Below are 20,108 nucleotides of genomic sequence, written 5' to 3' on the forward strand. Positions count from 1 at the left end.
TTCACCTTTACCGGATGTGAAGGAGGAGGGTGATAATTTCCAAAGTTTAGCAGTAGAGCATAGAAACGAGGAGGGTTATGGGTTCCAGAGTTCATTAGCAGGGGGTGCAGAGGAGGAGGAAGCGAGGCAAACGGTAGTTCAGCAGGGCTGGTGAGACAATGAGTAAGATGAGGACAGACGAGGTGCAAGTGAGACAGCCTTCACACCGATGAGCAAATAAGGTCACTGCAAGAAAGAACAAGTTGGTGACGGAGTGTGGCAACGATAAACAAACTTCAAAAACATCTTTGCGGTCATCTCCTACCACATTCACGCAACGTGGAATGTCTCTGCCGGCAGGCACCGCATCTCAAGTCACGCTCGCGGGCTCAACATCTTTTGCGATAAAAAATCCGAAACGTGTCACGCGAGAACGCTCGGTATGCGGGGTCGTCACGAGAATAGACCAGCGTTGATTGCGAGCGTTATCTCAGCGGGTGTGAGGTCACGCAGAAAAAATGCGCGAGTGTATATAACGTCTCCCGCCCGGTGACGAATTTTTCCGAGTGCCACACGACTCGGATGACGACAGAGGCCGCGCGAAGGTCAACGGGAGCGGGCAACTTGCACAGCTCGACAAAGGATGGGGGAAACTAGCATCGAGGTCCGGCCTTGTACGCCGTGACATTTCCGGCCATTGCAAAAGAGGCGGGGCGTGGGGGGTGACCGAATAATCGTTTTTTTAAACAGCACAAAGCGGCGCGGTGGAGGGTGCGGCACGTTTATAAAAGCGGCGCGACGGGTCGCGCACGAGGGCGGCGTCTCGCACGCCACGGAGGACACCGCGGGCCACCGACTCGCCGCGTCGCGACCCTAGCGTGCCGACGACGACGTGCGCGACCCTCGCGATTCATCGCTCGGATTTCAAAAGGCTGCCGTACAATTCACGCGAAGTGACCAACGCATTCCGGCCGCGGTTTCGAGATTCGCGTCCGCACATGCTCGTTGACGTACGCGCACAATGGCGTCCGTATCTACGTCACGCACCAGCAGAGGCAGCGCAGGGCTGATGTGTCGGTTGGAAATACGGAAAATAACTTTTTGGGAAGTCGATCACTGCTACCCTTATTCACAATGTATTTTTGGGTGAGATTGCGCGAGTAATAAAATGTGTGTCCGTACACCCTCCTCCACCCAACATATTAAACAACGGGATCAAACCCACAACCTTCTGGATACCAGGTGAGGTAATTCACATATCGCCACTGTGGCGTTTACCATTCCAACGTCACTTAAAGCTACTTCCGTCCGAGTACGTCCGAAGCAGCGGTATTTTACGAGCATTTCCTCACTATCAAGATGGGTGGTGGACAAATTATATGTATCCAAATCCCACTCCTAATAGCTCAACAATCCTCTGCCCGAGTGAAAAAGCCACTTTGTGACCGTACTGACGACGACTCGCCACATCTTTAAAGTGTCTGCAATGCTCCGAAATCGTGGGCCTGCCCTCCTTGTTCCCGAACACGATGCACTCCGGCCGCAGTGGGAGGGGGGAGACCTTAGTCATATTCAGCCCCCCACACCGACGCCACGGGGGCTGTAGTGTGGATACCTCACCCTCAGCTCCGATGGAGACCAGCTTGACGCCCTTGCTTGCGATGAAGTCCAGCGCCTTGTTGACGTTGTTGATCTTGTGGACGCGCATCTTGCCCTTCTCGGGCTTGGGAAGACGCTCGCCTGCGCGGGAACAACCACAGGTTATTTTTTTAATGCGACGCCCCTCGGCAGAGCAACATGACGCGTGTGGTTTTGCCGTTGCGTTGAACAGGGTCCCGCGGTTCATGTAGACTCTATAGATTCGTGCACCGACAGATGTGCACTACTTGAGCATATTAGCACAAGACAGAGGAAAGTGGAAACAAATGACGAAATGTGCAGTAGACACTTACGTGCTATCTAACCATGGATTGTGATGATAATGATGACCGACATATTGTCAATATTCAGTCCACTGTAGCTTCTAGATTCACACGACTGTAGGTTCTAGATTCACACACACGCTAGCACATTTATTATGCAGATTCACACAACAGACTGAACAGGTCACCTTTGTTTATACGGAGTCCTCTTGCCAATAACATCTGGCAATCCAGCAGCATTTGTTTAACAAGGCCGACTGATGACATGCAAGAAGGATCCGAAACCGGTCCAGAGTTCGCTTAGTTAAACAAATGCCACTGGGTACCATTGGTGTGTAAAGACAATACCCACCAATGGACTCACTAAACATGCTTTTGTTTACACGTGGAGACAGAGCTGAGGAGTGAGCTGCTCTGCTCACACAGTGTAGATGCTGTTACCCACAATCAATGTGTGATACCGAGCGGCACCGGGAGACCGTCCCGATGATCTTGCGCACAATTAGCCGTGTATATTTATGTATTCAAAGCTGCTGCGAGTCGAGCCTGAGTAATGGCGCTGAACGCGTTCGTTAACGGGCCTTGGGCTGCGCGCGAAAGTCTTCGAGCATTCGACGTTTCCACATTGGTGCCGCGCCTGCACGTCCGGTCATCTTCAGCGAGTGGACCAATACCCGTGGGCTGCGCGTCCGCGGTCTGTCGACTACACCGTGCCACGTCGCCCGGTGCCGTTCGGTCAGCCGCTCTGAATTTAATTAATTCATTTCTGCCGTTGTCGGCGGGGAAGAACATTTGTGTTCTTTGTGTTTTTGGGGGCTGCTCTGGTGACCCGAGCACCGCTGGGTGTTTCCGTCCAGGAGTGTGGTCACTAATTACGACAAAATCTGTCGGCCCCCGGTAAATGTGACCGAGGCGGTCCCAGCGGGAAAAGCAGCACTTTCCTCACACTCAAATCCCGGTTCAGGGATCACCTTAATCTGTCATCCTTCCATTAAATTGAGCACCACTTTGTTGGCGAGTCAATGGTGGCTGTTAAAAGTTTTGTGACCTGCGGCGCGGTGGCTGAACACCGGGCGGATGAGGTGACACGGGTCGGTCTGGTAAACCGAATCCTAGAGGAATTGATGAGTGAAGCTCACGGGAAAAGTAACAACGGCAGGAGCGATAGAAGAGTGGTAAGGAGGCGGCTGACTGCTGGTGGGCGAGTGACTAGAGTGAAACGGTTGAGTGCTGGTTCGTCAACCAAACCTGACTGTTTCTTCACCCTGACTTCTATCGTGGGCAGCGGGGGAGAAACTGGGTTCTCCAACACCCCCAGGAACATAATTTGACTTAAAAAAAAAACAGATCAGTGTTGATATCATTCAACCAGAGCAGGCTACTGTGTGCCAATGTCATCGCCGGAAAAATGTCATTTACGCCGAGACCAATAGACTTTGGAACTGCGTGGCCTTTGGCAAAGGCAAGCATAAACATTTCATTATAAGGCCCCTGCAGACAAAGCACGCCAACGGATATTCCAAATGCAGGCACACATTTGTCCTGCTCGCGAGTAACAAGGCGGCCTCCATCTTGGCCGAAAACTGGCCGGGCATGTTTTTTTTATAACCCGAGGGTGCCCGACGCACCTTTGTGTGGGAGTGCCGCACGCTGCTCACTACACTCCCAACTATTCTGGCCGGCATTCCTTCGGCCCAATAAAGACACAGGACCGGCAGGGGCATTCTGCATTTAAAACTGCGCATAATGGCACCACGCTAGCGCGCGTACACAAACACACGCACGCACAAACACGCACAAACACGAACACACACAACAGGGGACTCTTACTTCAAAGAGGAGGCTTCCGTGAACCAATAATTGAGTGCTGAAACATCATGTGCGCAAAGTGCTCTTTAAAACAACAACGGAAGAACGCTCAACAAGAGCAAAAAGGCACAGCCGCGCAATTGCTTGGCTCGGGCAACTGCTGGCGGAAGAGCTTTAACCTGGAGGGAGCTCTATAGAGAGCCGCTTTAAGAGGGTATTTTGGCCTACTCCTTCCACGCTGGCCAGACGTCCTGGAAGATGTGGAAGTATCCACACGCTTTGTATGTATGTATGTTGTGGGGAGTAGTGGTGTAGAGGTTCGCGCTACGCTGCACTACGAACTCGGCTACCCGAGTTCGATTCCCGCTCACGGCCAACACTAGTGACAATTATAATTATCTGAACCGGCCCTGGGCCTCCCCTAGGTCGACTCAGCCTCAAATTAGTACCTGGTGCAGTGTGTAAACATCGCAACTGGCCACCCACCCCCTCGTGTGCCGTGCCGGCCTTCATCAGTGCTCACCAACAGCACTTGCCCCAACAGTCGGTTACAGGCTATACGGGGGATCTTTGTCTTTGTTTTGACCTTCTTTTGCACATTGCCGTACATAGCCAGCCATGGTGAAACCGTGGCCGGACCAGATTCGGGGAGATTGATTTAAAAAATTTAAGATGGAGAAACTCGTTCCGACTGCCGCGCCGGGACATTGAATGGGACCGGTGATCTCCGGATCGCAAGTCCGGCGTCCTAATCGTCGCAGCATGCCAGCATCGAACATTGAACAAAGAGTCATCGCCAAACGTGTAAAGTGGTCACGTGAGCCCGTGCCCGGAGCTGCTGTAATTGTGCCACACACGTAGCGCAACCCCCGCGCCTTCAAGCCCTCACAGACCAACATGGTGAAGTGCGGTCAAATAACACCCAAGACCTGGGGGGTGGGGGGGGGGCGGTGGAATTGACAAACGGGCTGTGCATGTAGCAGACTAAAACACAACCCGCCTGAGTAACGGGGATTTTTACGAGCCTCTTTGCAATGGACCGAAAGTCAATAATGGGGGGGGGGGGGGGGGGTCCCATGGAGAGACTGGCCCCTTCGCAGGAATGTGGAATTTCTACCGACCTGGGCCACTCAAAGCCGTTGAAGGTGATGAGGGCTACTCGATTGAGCTGGAGGCGATCTGACATCTTTCGTTTTTACGCGTGTGGCTCCCCCCCCCCCCCTCACAGAGCGATCTGCGAAATATTTGGCCCGGCTCGGCTATTACTGTACGCAAGCCTCTGACCACGTCACCCGGAATGCACCCAATCTCGTCTCATCTTGAATGCCAAGCAGATCGGTTGCTGGATAGTGCTCAGACGGACGACTCACTACGCACGACAGGGCGTTTATAGGAAGCGGGGTAACTTTGTGGGCAGCGTAGGGCGGTGCGGCAAAATCATTCGTCGTAATGAACTTATAATGCTCCGTCCCGCACTGACCAGCGTGGTGAAGTATGGTCAAACAATCCCCTGGATTGACGTGACGTGGGTCAGGCCTTCATTCATCAGTGGATTGATGAAGGGCCATATGATTATTATCATTATCGACACGTACTCTTACCAGCAGGTATAGATGACTGCACCACAGTTAATTGATCAAAAGGTCACGAGTGGTGGGGTCAAGTGTGGGTATCCCCCCCCCCCCCCCCCACTTCTTTGATGACATCTATCCAGTGTGAACGAGGAGGTCAAAGTGCCCTCTCTAAACCAGTGGCTCTTAATTTGACTGCAGCCTGCACCCCCCTTTGGTTCTCAACCGATAAAAATGTACAATGTTAATAAGCACACAGGTTTGAGGAAACAAAAAGTTGTACTTGCGTGCACCGTCTTAATTTGTGTTTCAATTATTTACCTTCTAAAAAATATCTGGCCATGTCTCGTACGGGCATCTCGCACCCCAGGTTAACCACTACTCTAGAGGGGCTCTCTTGCGAGTTTCCTCGATGGAAACCCTTCCAGCAGCTGTGGCGCGCGCAAGCAATTGCAGGGGTGCGCCTAAACTTTTGCACACAATACAGAGGCGATGACATGGCACGACACATCTCCGTGTCCGTAATGTGAACAAGCGCGAGCCTGCAGAGTTCCACACGCCTCTGTTGCACGCGAGCCCCGAGTGACTGCTGTGCTTACACAAGGCGCAAACGTCGACCCGTTTAGTTGCAGGCAATTTGCGAATGTAGTGCACCGGGGTCCGTGGTGTGAGATCACACGGCGAGCGACGCCAGCGGACGATGTCACCGCGGCGATGCCCCCACTTTACATAAACCCCGAGCACTTTGGAAGTCCCTCCCCAAAGAAATGACGAATAATAATAAGAATGATGATGACAACTTGTCCCACGCTGTTGAACCAGTAGTCGCTCACTCTCAACGAGAGAGAGAAATAGAGAGGACAAATCAGAGGCGAGACGGGTGGGAAAGCAGCAGCTGGTCGGCGAGCCGGCGTCAACGATTGCCCAAGCTCTGTGATCCTAAATATATATTAAGGTGTTACTCGCCAATTCATGAGTGTTTACATGCGAGATGAAACCGGAGCACCCAGACTCAGTTGCCTCTGTCAACTGGCACTGTGTGGGATCACGTTGACCGCCAGCGTCGCCACCCTCGTGAAATAAGTCAATGGTCATCATCACTGTCATCATCACTATCTACTGCTGGTTGGAGGCCTTCCCCCCCCCCTTCCCAAAGCTGTGGCCACCTCCCACAGTTCCGTGATGCAACAATCCACTCAGCACCTGCACAGGAGCTGATTTCATCGTACCTCGTGCATTGAATAAACATTGCCACTGGGAAGACAAAGGCGGCCGGGAGTGGTGTTAGCCACCCACCTCAAATCGTGTGCCGTTGCCGGCCTTCACAGGTGCTACTTGCGAACGGCATTTGCCCCGCAGTCCGTTAAGGCCACAACACGGGTGTTTCGTTTTTTCGGTTGTGTTCCCACTCACTCGAGATGACTTCAAGCAGCAGCATGAGCTTCAGGCCATCCCGGAAGTCCTCGTCGATGCTCTCGATCTGCGTGCCGGCCTTGCGCAGGTGGGAGTTGCACCATGCTGTGAACGTCTGCGGAACACACAATGAGCAAAGCGATTAACGCTCCGTGAACATTAACCCGGAAACCCGGAACGAAACTCATTTGCAAGCGACCGACGGGTCCCCTACTGCTGTGCGGCGATTGCGAGCACGCCGGACATGCCACGCAGAGATCGCCGGTTTACGCTTTGAACTCCCAGCGCAGCAGTTGCAACAAACGGGGCCCGTTTCTTAAATCCCCTTCCCCAGCGGTATAAACGGGCACACGTCACAGTTCATCGGCAATGGGCGCCACGATGGTGAGATGTTAACTCTCTCGCCTGGTATACAGGAGGTCGTCGGTTGGATCCTGACCCTGACATGCGTATATTTAGAGTTTTTATGTTCCTCCCATGGTTGCGTGGATTTTTCTCCGGGTCCTCCGATTTTTCCCTCCACATTTAGGAAACACGTATTTAGAGTATTTGGCTGCTGTAAACTCCCACGTGATAAGCCACTTTGTTGGGCTATCACTTGTGGCCAGGTGGCTTCTGCCTTTTCTGATCAAATAAAAAAAATGTAGCGTGTGTGGGGGTGGCGGGGTAAAGTACGTGTGCCCACATCTTCCAAGACGTCTGGCCGGCGAGGACAAGTGGCTCTAGAGCAGAGATCGTCAACCTGCGGCTCCGGACCCGCATGAGGCTCTTTACGTGACGTAATGTATGTATGTATTCACTTGCATTGCGACTCTTGAAATATTGAACTTTGTACCGAATTCGAAAAAAAATGCCTCATCTTGTTATTTTTGTTGCCGACCCCGGCTCTAAAGCTTGCTCTAGCGGAGGCCCCTTCCACCGGCAACGGCGTGAGCGGAGTGCTTGCAGGGCTGCACCTTTGCCTTTATAACAGGCACAGGGAACGACGCTGCAGCGGGCGTTGTTGCATCAACAATCGTGGCTGTGTGGCACAAGCGGCCGCCGGGTCGCAGCTGTGTTGTCGCCGTTGTTTTAAAGGCCCAGTCCTCAAATTTAATTCCACTCGAACAGTGGCCCGCGTAAAACCCCGCTCGAGACAACTGCCCCCACCACCTCCCACCTCTGCACGGCGAAACCAGTAGCTCCGTAACGACCCCCACTTTAACGAGTGCAACCGACACCCTTTCGTTAGAGGCCCGCAGAGAGCCGTCATTAAGTTCCAACAATACGCCAGCTACACGGGGCAGCCCTACATGGGAGACTGCTCCGTTGTGGGCCCAGCTACGATGGCTTGTTGGTACAACACAATCATCTGATTTGCGAGCGAATGAGCCGATGTAAAGCGTTTCATTACTCCCCGAGCCATAAAGCTCCACACAATAATGCTACGGATTGAGCGAGAACACACAAACACAGAGCACAACTGTGTTCTGTCGAACCCCAGGCATTAATAAATATATTTTATCGTCGCCGGTCTTACTCGGGCAGGCGAAGCAGAAAACAGAGTTCGGCTTGTATGTGCATCGAGCCGTAAACGCGCCGCAAAACCGCACGCTCGGTTTGTATGGAATAAAAGTTTGAGCATCTTTGTCCCCCGGGATGACCTCCAGTTTTGGGTGATGAGCCCAGCGAACCGGTCGTGGCAGAGGGATGGCACAGGCCGGCAGAATCGACAGATTCATCCGAAACGACGAGCCACTTCGTTGAGTTGTCATTTGTGATGGCCAGATCGCTTCTGAAAACGGGGGCTCACGTAGCTCAGTGGAGGCCTTACCTGGTAAAATAAATAAATAACTTTGCCCTCGCATGTCTCGGATGTTGTTCTCACCGGCGGTCAAAATTTGCTCCCGAAAATCTAAAAGAAGACCGCTTGTGTTGCGATCGAAACCGTCGTGGGGTTTTTTTGCCTTTTTTTGCTTTAAATTTAGCTTTTTGTTTTCTATCTATGTCACTTTACCGAAAGAACCAAGACTATGAATTCCTGCAGTCACGAAAGTTTTAAGTCTAAATTTGCTCCCGAAGTTAACAGTGTACTTCATATGAATAGCACTGCTCTCTGCCATGGGAATGTGGAATTTCCACCCACCCCTCCCCCCGTTCAACCCTGTACCAGCGTGGCCTTGTTTAAAGGGAGGAGTACAAACCTCTGGAGCGGGGTGGGGGGCACGGCGGAGGTCGATGTCAAACAAACGTTAAACAAACGGTAAACACCGAGCAGAATGAGTTACGATACGATCTCTGCTCTTGTCCTATTGTGCATTCTGCTCTGGCCCCCCCATTCCCCACCACCACCCTCCCCCTCCATGCGAGGAACGGCTGTCGCTACGCCCCCATTGCTTCCATGTGCTCATTAGTGCAATTCGTCCACCTCCCTCCGGCTACTGCAGACAGTTTGCATATTACCGTCATCATAATAAGAAGCTGATAACCATAATAGTCATCATCATCTCTTGCGAATTAAATCAAGGACACCGCAGCGAGGCGCAGTCCGTGTGAGTGGGCATGGGTTACACGAGAAAAACCCGCCATTGGGGCATTCATCATTAAAAGGGGGTCTCTCTGAGCCCCCCGTAACCCCCATCCCCGGCGTTACGGGTCTGTCACGCCCGATGTTGGGTCAGTTGAGCGGAGAGACGTTGCGACGATTTAAAAACAGAACGCCTCTTGTGTTCCCACTGCCCTCAATTCGCCCGCGTATTGAACAAAAAACAATGGGCGTTGCTGTGTGCGCGTGTCCTATACCCTTGGTACACACAGCACGCACGTATAGGGCGTACACAGCGTACACACCGCACAGGACCTTTAATTAAAACGAGGTGAGAACCATATTCTTGGTTCTTTTCGTTAAAGTCACGTAGAAGGGAAATAATAAAATAATAAAATATATAAAACAATAAAAAATTCTCACGACGTTTCGACTGCAACACAAGCAACACAGCAAGAACATTTTTAAAAAATTCAAATTTTTCAAATTTTCTTGCTGTGGATTTCACACCTGATGACGATTGCTTGTGTTGCAGTCGAAACGTCGTGAGAATTTTTTATTGTTTTATATTTTTATTATTTTATTATTTCCCTTCTACGTGACTTTACCGAATGAACCAAGAATATGAATCCCTGCAGTCCCGAAAGCTTTAAATCAAAACTAGGTGAGAACCCTTTAATCGTAGGACAGACGGTGCCTCGTTTCACGTGGAATGTGAAACTTTACAGAGCACGGTGCGGACGGGCTGGTCTACAATGTGAAGGCTTGAAACCTCATGCGGCGGGGTTTGTGCGAGTGAATATAAAATGGAAATATCTTGCAACTGCGCGATTGTGTCGAGTTGAAAATAACAGGCAATCCATTACATGTTCACGGGCATATGACGCAACTTATTAGAAACACTATTGCCATGTTCTCTCAAAGTGTTAGTTTAACTAAAAGTGTTTGATTTGTTCATGTTCATGAACAGTAGTTTTTGTCATTCAGCTACAGAGGCATTATAACCTAAATGTTATTTGTCAGGACGTAAATGTAAGATAACTTTATGATCACCTAAATCCAGCCGATAATCGGGTGAGGGGTAGCGCGTCCCTTTCACAAGCAGGAAATAAGATTGTCGGCTATTTTAAAACTTCGCTTTTGTCCTTTTGCTTTTTATCACGCGATTACATCATTGCCCAGGCAAGGAGGACCAAAAGAAAAATGCCTTTCCGGAACGATGAAACGACTGTAAAGGATGCGGTGGCAGTGGTGCTGGCCAATGACTCCGGAAAGAAAGACCCCATAAAGTCGCCTCCACTGCGCCCTCATTCCGAAAACCGCGAGCCGCCCTCCCCCTCCACCGTATGCCGCAAGAAACGAGCGGTTGCCTCGCTCCGTTGTCCATCGTTCGAACCCCAGATTCCTCCTCATCTTATCCGTCCGGTGAATCAACGGACCCGGCTACTTGCCCGCATACGCGGCCCCAAATTTTTTCTCGAAGATAGAAATCATCACGGCGGGCCCACTCCTCACGTCGGTGGTGAGCGGATGTTTAATCAGGTCCTGGCTTTGCCCGCACCTAACGCTGCCATCGGATAAACACTGGACATTTTCTTCCTCCGATTCAGCATCGAGAATCAATTCTCTCTCTATAAATATGTCTTTGGATGTAGCGGCCTGTAGTGACTGCAGGGGTAATGTGAACCAATGGCATGCGGTGCAAAACAAGTGCAATGTACATACATACAATGCTTCACAATAACAATGGTAAGGTGAAGCTGTTTGTCAATCCACCGGGGGATGAATGCCTCCCCAGTACCGTGTCACGCATGGGAAGTTGTTTGACCATACTTCACCGCGGGTTGATGAAGCGGCATACCACACAAACAAATAAAACACGTCAGCTCTTACGCATGGGATTCGATGCACGCACCGTGAGCAAAATAACAAATTTTAAAACCCAATGCCTTGTGCCACCCCCCCCCCCCCCCCCCCAAGTTGTGGACCGACGGCCAGTGACCTAACAGAGGGCACGAACACAGTGTCCCATATCATGATCTGTCCTCTGCGGGCTGCCACCCCGTGCCGCCCCTCAAGCCACCTGCGAACCTCGTGACCCTAAGGGCCAATCAGACAGCGACCCCGGCGACTAAACCCTCCCGACCTCCCAGCATCAAACCCCTTTCCCTGCCACCACCAGCGACCGCACGCAACGTACCTCGATACAAAGTGATCGATCCGGAGATACATTACAATGTAATATAATGTACAGCCCCAACTCCAATCCACTGCCGGACGACCGTACCTCACCACGCTGGCCTGGTGAGGGTTGGTGTAGGACAGAAGAGGCCCAAGGAGCCGGTTTAAACTCGGGTCGTTTGAGTTAACAGCGCGGGCTCGCCAACTGTTCCACCCCCCCCCCCCTTCTTTTGAGCATAGTTGAGGGCTGCTCTCTCTATGTATCTTGGTGATATTTGTCTGCTTATATGTCTGTCTATAGTTTTCTGGTTAGATTTTATGTCGCTATTTCATTATACCTGATGATGATGATTGCTTGTGTTGCAATCGAAACGTCGTATGCTATTATTTAATTCATTATTTTATCTTTATACGTGACTTTACCAAAAGAACCAAAGAATAGTGGCTCCTTCAAAACTAATTTGCATTCAAGCAGGGAACGCGGACCGCTTCAAGACTGCCGCTGACAAAAGCTAAGAATGTGCGATATTTGTACAAAGATAACGCCAGGTGCCTCGCAACACCAGGACGCACGCACATGCGTTTTGTTTCCTCACTCAACGGTCGGACGACAACACCGTTAATATATCGATTTAGCGTGGAGCTTGGGAAATTGTCGGTCGCGTCGGCCCATCGCCTGGCTGCTGCCTCATCTGTGGTCCCCCCTCGTGCCTCCGAGTCGTTCTCCCGCTTCAAGCGCAAGTGAATACTGTGCGGCGTGTTACAAATTGAAATCACTATTGTTCTTATTTTTCCTATTAAAACTGTTACACTATTTTTTTTAACCAGGTAAGGCCCACTTAACTATATAGCTCTATTTCAGCAGAAACCTGGCCACAAAATGATAACTCAACGACATGGCTTACGTGGAGGAAAAAAACTGGAGGATCCGGAGAAAACTCGACCACGGGGAGAGAGAACAAATTCACAGGCGTCAGGGCCGGGATCGAACCCACATCCTCTTGTGTACCAGGCGAGGTAGTTAACATTTCACCACCGTGACACCTTTGTGAACTTGCACCGCCTGCAACGAATGACATTCCCTGCCGTACACCGGTGATAAAATATGAATACGGGTGGCAAAGCGGGGTCGCGAGGGGCCTCATTGTATGCGGCAGCTTTTTCTGGGAAGGAATTTCAATAATTTGGCGCTAAACTTCCAAAGCCCTCATCACCCGAGCAGCTTTTTGACTTTGAACGCCACGTTATCCAAAACAACGAGCCGTGGGGGGCAAACAGCTTCAAACCACAGGGGCGCCTGAGCCACAAGTATTCGACCCCTGGCAAAATGTTGCATTTTTTGCAGAGGTCGAAGAACCGCCATGATCAATGCCAACCATCATCATTGCGCAGAGCATCAGTGTCAGAACAAGCACGGGACATGATGCTCAACTGATACCCCAACCAAGCAGAGATGCTATCGGTAAACCTCCCCACCAGGCCATTCCACTACCCGCTTCCAGTGGCCGAATATTTTTTCGTTTGCGAGTTTATTTCCCCTTTTTAACTTTTGGATACAGTCGAAAACTGTTCATATGTACACACGTTATTTGGTGATGCTGCCGCTGCTGCGTTGGCAGTGGCGCACGGGCGCAAAAAAAACGCTCAACACGTTCGTACGTTAAAATAAAAACTCAAAACTGTCAGCGTCAACTCTCTTTTTGACATTCCCCCCCAGCACTTCTAAGAAGGCCACAACCTCCTCGTGTGGTCTTCAAGCGCAAGTTACTCAGCTCTCCGATGCGTGTCCAGGCGACATTCGGCTTAATAGTCGCCAGCACGGGGAGCAGAAACGTTGGACATCGTACTGAACAGCGCGCGGTACACAGAATACGGGATGCAGCGAGCGGTACACAGCACGCGGTACACAGAATACGGGATGCAGCAAGCGGTACACAGCACGCGGTACACAGAATACGGGACGCAGCAAGCGGTACACAGCACGCGGTACACAGAATACGGGACGCAGCGAGCGGTACACAGCACGCAGGTACACAGAATACGGGATGCAGCGAGCGGTACACAGCACGCGGTACACAGAATACGGGATGCAGCAAGCGGTACACAGCACGCGGTACACAGAATACGGGACGCAGCAAGCGGTACACAGCACGCGGTACACAGAATACGGGATGCAGCGAGCAGTACGCAGCGAGCAGTATGCAGAACGCGTTGCACTGCACATGGTACACAATATGCGGTACACTGCGAACACACTTCAGAACGTACTCCGGCAGCACCACCACGAAAACCTACGCGGCAGTACAACTTATTCCATCTTTACACACTCGCTGCTCTGAAGAAGGACCATTGCCTGAAACGTCAGCTTACGACAAGCTACATATTTACGTAATAGGGCAGCATCAATAACGGAGCCGGGTGAGTGATATATATCGGGGGGGGGGGGTTTCTGGGCTGTACCATCGCAACATTTTTCTGCAATTCCCAAAGCCACTGTGAATGAATGATATGAAGTATTTACGGCTCCTTCTCCACTGTGGAACACGTGCCACATTTTCACCCCCAGTCTTTGCTGGAATCCGTGAGGCAGAGCCAAAGGCATTACTGAGATCATGCGGAGACAGGGCAGCTCCGTGAGTCAGCTTAAGGAGAGATTACCGTTCTTGCCCCGTGCTCGCTGTTACTGTTAATTCCACTTTAGTGCAGCAGCATCATATACAACGTCAACCAATTATACGCTCCCCTATTAACCCGCAGTTCCCATTATCGAGAAACCTATTATCCACGCATTCATTTTGCCAATTATTCGCGCCTTATCCACAGACATTTGGGAGTACACTGCTGTATTCCCAAAGTGCCATCGAAACTTCATATGATCCACACGTGTCTGTGGATAAAGGGAGCCACCCACAAAAGGAGAAAAAAAACATCCGATTATCTGTGGTTTCTGCAGTTACCAGAAATTGGTTTCGTGAAAGCACCAAATTCGTGATATTATCCAAGCCTGCCGATACGAGGAGTTATCCCAGAAGTGGCGGCAACGTCATCCGATTAGCTGCCGTCTTCTACAGATTGATGCGCAGATATCCGGAATTATTTCCGCGAATAAAAACACGGAAAAGGCAAGCTGCACTACGACATGATCGTCGCGCAAGCATCGCGATGGCACACGCACTCCGCCGTTCGCGAACGCCACTGTATCGAGAAGAACTCTTCGCAGTTATCATGACGAAAACTATGAAACTAAACATTTTTTTTATATTTTACCGGTTTCAGAAGCGACCTCGCCACAAATGACAGCCCAACGAAGTGGCTTATCAGGTGAAAAATGTATCACAGCCAAATACTCTAAATGCATGTCAATTCTAAATGTGGGGGGAAAAACCGGAGGACCAGGAGAAAACCATACGGCCACGGGAAGAGAGAACATGCAAACTCCAAATTACAGGCATCAGGGTTGGGATCGAACCCACGACCTCCTGTATACCAGGCAAGGTAGCTAACATCTCGCCACCACAGGGCCCAAACAAGCTTGACTAACTAAGCGTTGTTTACCCACGAGGGCCCTCGCTCGCCGAGTCTCACGACACTTTTCCAGAAGGGTCCCTGCCAAGTGGTCGCAGTAGGGGGGCGGGGGGGGGCAATGATTTTCTACGTAAATTTCAACTGAGCCATTTGATGGCATCCCTGCAATCTCTGAGAATTTGACTGGCCGAAAGCTAGCCAGCGTGTGCAAGCACGCTTGTGATAGAAAACAGGTGCATGCCTAATGCGTTCCTTGCTCGGTGCAGGAGCACACACCCACAGCGAGATCCCTCGTGCACCTCCGTGCGTTACACGTGGGAGGGTTTTGCAAAAGGGCTCGGAATTTCGGCCGCGTGAAATTTTCACGGTCGTGCCAAACCGCACTCTCTCTCCCCCCTACGTGTTTTTTGGGCTCATGCCGCGGGTCGGTCCGTCGTGTCGTCCGACGTTTCGCTCGACTGTGTGTGGAGGAGCTTCTTCAGGAACTGGCAACAAGAACGGAAGGAACTCCTCAGCATATGGACCCGAAACAACATGCGGTGCAATCCGAAAACACAGCCAGCAATCCATGGGGCAGAGAGGATATTGGTACAACCTTAGGCAGCGAAAATGTAGCAGTACCCATGTATTGGTGTGGCTGATACGAGGGAATTACTTTGGTAACCCCATTCATTTCAAATGGTTATTACGTAAATGACTGTTTATTGGCCACATCAAGAAATTGGAACCGCTGAAGTTATGCCACTTCTGGTGGTACTAACAAGTACCTCTAGCACAGTTGCTAATCAGCAGCCAGCTGTGCAAGCCCACTGCACCCATTGGTCTGGATTGCAAGGTTGCTAGGACCACACCAGAATCATCAGATTCACTCAAGAGACCAGAACCACTATCAGCACCTAAAGCTTTGGTTTATTTCCGAAAATGGCCTGGGGCACATCGGCCAGAGGGCAGTTGAATGACTTTGGGGCATACTTTGCATTTCGTACTCGATAATTGGCTTCGAGCTGTACGCGTAAGAGTGGATTATTATTACGGTTCATTCAAATGATAAGACTAACGTTGCATGAAGGCTAAATGAGGGTAAGCAAAACTGTACCAAGGCAACGGAAAGAACGCGAACCCGTACAATCTGCGGACGGTTAAAAATACGACCAAAAAAACGATTAATTCTTAGATAGAATCACGGATACTAATCGTGACAATTCATCAAATCCCTGTGGTGCGGGGGAGGTTAAGTGGGGGGGACTGAATCGTCACTGGTTTACAAACTACGACACTCCCAGAGTTTGTGACTCCGGCTCAATCCTCTGCGTTTTCCCCACTCTTTGCCGTCATTCGGCCATTACTTCAGTTTGGCCCAATGAATTGCCGATGCATAGCGTGACAACATGGGTGATCACCTCTGTCCTGGTTTTCCCAGCATCGTCCTCTTGTCGTGGTGGCTATTCCGCAAAATCTGTCAGTCTTCCCGTGGCATTACAAGTCCCAGATTGTGTCACTTGCGTGGTTGTGATGATAATAATACGGTCCTCAAGAGAACATTGCCAAGTTCTCCCCCCTCTTCCAGTAATGTCAGATATTCGCGTTCTTCGTGTGACGTATCCGAGTGGCAACTCGAGCTCGTCACTGCACATTTTGTCCAAACGCGACTTTGTTTACCCAGAGCACGAGATACTGCAACTCGGTGATAAAGAATCTCCACGGGCAACCAACCACATTCCTTAAAACATCAAGCAAAGAGTGCAACCGACGTGGTATTGGTCTAAAGTAAACTATTCTAACTACAAACTATTTTTATTTTACCAGCTAAGGCCTAATTGAATAGACTTGGCCACAAATGAGAGGCTCAACGAAGTGGCTTATCACGTGCAGATTTATAGCGGCCAAATACTCTTAACACATGTTGAGTCTAAATGTGGAGGGAAAAACTGAAGGATCCGGAGAAAAATCCACGCGACCACGAGGAGAGAGACATACAAACTTCAAAAAACAGGCGTTAGGGTCGGGATCGAATCCACGACCTCCTGTATACTAGGCAAGGTAGTTAACATCTCGCCACTGTGGCGACTACATGGCCACAGTCGCACACGTAAAACACGATACTGTCATCAACAAGTGTCATCTTCGGACTCGAACGACGACGAAAATCTGCATCGACTGGCGTTACGCATTTTCCACTCGTCCTTATGCAACACCACAGGCACGCATATTTCCTCCGTGGGATTTTTCATTATTTTGACACTTTTATTGTTACCAGTGACCCCGTAGTGTGTGATGATCCGTGTGTGTCAGTGCCGGCTGCACCCGGTTAGCTCAGGACTTTGCTTATTCATACACTATAGTTTTTTTTATAACATTGCGATGAACTTCTGTTTTTTTAAAGAAAAAAAGATTGTGCACACCCATGAATGCATTTGCCCTCCTACGTTTGGTCAGCGCGACTGCTTTCACAACTTTGGTTTGATGATACCGTGCACTGTATTGTACCAGCACGGTTGGCTACGTACGGTGCGGAAAAAGTTCAACAAACATACGTACATACGTTATAAACACAATTGAGACGTGGGAGAGCGGTGATGTCTAGTGGGGGGCCACTTTGCCAATAAAACATCGGTGCGAGTGCCACGCCACGCATTTGAAACCATTGGGGTTTGACAGCACGATGATGGGCGGTGTTTTCACATTTGTGTTTTGTTGAAGGCCGCATGTCCGGAGCTGCACTGAAGGCCACCAGGGACCACGAGTGGCCCACGGGCCTTGCCATGAATGAAGAACACTGGCACAGATTATCACCAGTTGCATGGAAAATGAGGAATGTAAAAAGTGTGAACACATTTTTTAAGTCCAAGTGTGTGCCCACTGGGCGAAGACCCCGGGGCCGGCCTTGGACACGCTAGCGGGACGATGTCGCTCGGCTGGTCTGGGAATTCTCCAGGAAGAGCTAGAGTCTGTGTATAGTAGTGTGTAGCAGTGTATAGTGTAGTAGTGTATAGTAATGTAGAGCTTGAGTCTGTCGCCAGGGAAAGGGAGGTGTGGACCGCCACTACTCAACACGCTGCCGCTGCGACCCTCACCAGGACAAGCGGCCTGAGAAACAAACGAATAAACGAACGAAAGTGTACCCCGGCTCATACGAGTGGCTCTAGGCCAGTGGTGGAAATTCCTCATTCCTCTAACTGGGGCCAGTCCATCCACACGATGAACAGCCAATGAGCTTCTGACAAAGTGGTACTCCATTCCTATTACTGACCCCCGACGGATGACAGGCCAAGTGGATCCAGTGAGACCAGGTCTGATAAAAAGAATAAAAAATGACATTTTCCTAAATGACTGCACCACGGACAAACCGACGATTCCACTGAACCGATGCATTCGGACTCCACTACCATACGACCCGACATGAACTGCACTAGTGGACTCTACGGCAAAATTAAAAAGGGACAGAGAAACTACCGTCAATCTCAATATAAAAAATGACCATCGAACTCCGCTGCAGTACTATCTACCTCGCCACACTCCACCTGAGCTTTGCATCCGTCTGCACAGTTGTTTTTGTTAATCCACTCGTGAATCAAGGCCCTTTCATGACATGTCAGTTTTGGTAAATGTCACACCCAGTTCCGCCATCAGTCACCACTGATGTTAGCCCGTGGCCTGGAATCGAACTCGGGTCGCCGGGCTCATACATTCGTGGAGTGTGCGTGGCACCACAACGCTCCCACAGCCCTCTCTCCTGTACCAGACACCCTTATTTCCTCCCACTGTATGCGGCTGTGCTACCACACTGAGATTAATAACTGGTTTTTCAAGTCAATCAATCAGGGTGATTTTCTTTTTACGACAAACTGGATCAACAAAGACCAGGCTCATATGTTGTGCACAGTAACAGGATCAGACTGGACACATTTGAAGGACGGACAAGAGGAAAATGAAAGATGTGTTGTTCGGGGAAAAATGGAAGGACCCGGACAGAGAGGAACACCTAACAGAGAATGGCTTGACGAGGACATCACGAGAGATTGGTGCCACGGGATGACAAAGTGTGCAGAGGACATCTACGGGCAATCTGCCCATAGATCGTGATGATGACGGTGACATTGACAGGATTGGACAACGCCAAGATAATTTACGGCTCTGAGCCCTTGGGTTTGTCCACTATGAGGTACAAAAAAAAAACCAGGACATATCAGAAGAATATCTCTCCGATTACCAGAGTCGAGGAGAACTACATGTGAATGTGTCGTCTTGAGCGGCGTGTTATTACGCAACTGATGGAAACCAGGACTTTGAATGTGCCGGGAAGACTTGAAGACGTTCACAGGATAGCTGCTGCCTTGTTAAAAAAAAGGATGATCCTTTGGAAAACCAGAGCAGTGATGGAAATTACATCTTCCTATGGCAGGAGTGAATCATCCAACAGAAAGCCACTTAGGGGACAACCCACTGTAGTGACATCTGAGAATTCAAAATTGTGAGTGCAACACAAAATGGATCGATTCGTGGATTTAAAAAATAATGTTCTTCAAATTGTGTACGCGGTACGATCGTTGGGTTCAGCTCCAGCCACGAGGTGCCGCTCGCGAACATTCACCGCAACGATTCTTGATTCGAAGCACGACCTGAAATCGTGAGAACTCGTCAATGGCGAGGAGGGGTGAGAATTAGGCACAGCCCAATTTATAATACAGACCACAGCATTGCAGAATGTCACTCAATTACTTCCGAATAATAAACTGAAGGATTTCCTCGGGATGGTCATCCGTTGTTGCTGTGCTATGTATTGACATCTTCACCGACGGGCCTGCCACCGTTGGGATGTTCGGCCCATTCCATTAATGCGAGTTTGGCTTCATGTGCGAAGAAACCGGTGAACCCGGAGAAATCCCATCGCACACACGTACAGGGGGCAACACTCATCACATCAATCTCCCAGTCACCTCGCAAGCCCCATGGCTACAAACGCCTGGCAAGCCCTCGTGGTCATCATCCCATTCAGGCACTAAACAGGCTCAAACCTGCGTAACCACCATCGTCATCATAACCAAGTTTGCTTTGATATAATCATCATCGTTGGGTGCCAGGGTGGCGTAGTGCTTTACACTTATGCCTCACGGAAGGAAACCCTGGGTTCGATCCCTGACCTGGGCACCTTTCTGTGTGAGGTGGGGATGTTCTCCCGCTGTT

General features: G+C 50.3%; 1 protein-coding gene across 1 annotated transcript in view; it reads right to left on the reverse strand.

Annotated features, from left to right (window-relative positions):
* Positions 1 to 20,108, reverse strand: part of LOC133342256 (alpha-actinin-1-like) — an 80,233-nt gene that overhangs the window by 42,053 nt on the left and 18,072 nt on the right. The window contains exons 2-3 of the mRNA XM_061551296.1: positions 6,695 to 6,809; positions 1,600 to 1,719 (exon numbers count right to left, since the gene is read on the reverse strand). Coding sequence (XP_061407280.1) covers positions 1,600 to 1,719; positions 6,695 to 6,809 — 235 coding nt within the window. The remainder of the gene's footprint in view (positions 1 to 1,599; positions 1,720 to 6,694; positions 6,810 to 20,108) is intronic.

Source organism: Lethenteron reissneri, chromosome 14 (assembly GCF_015708825.2).
Source record: "Lethenteron reissneri isolate LAM-NWPU_2019-01 chromosome 14, ASM1570882v1, whole genome shotgun sequence".
Lineage (NCBI taxonomy): Eukaryota > Metazoa > Chordata > Hyperoartia > Petromyzontiformes > Petromyzontidae > Lethenteron > Lethenteron reissneri.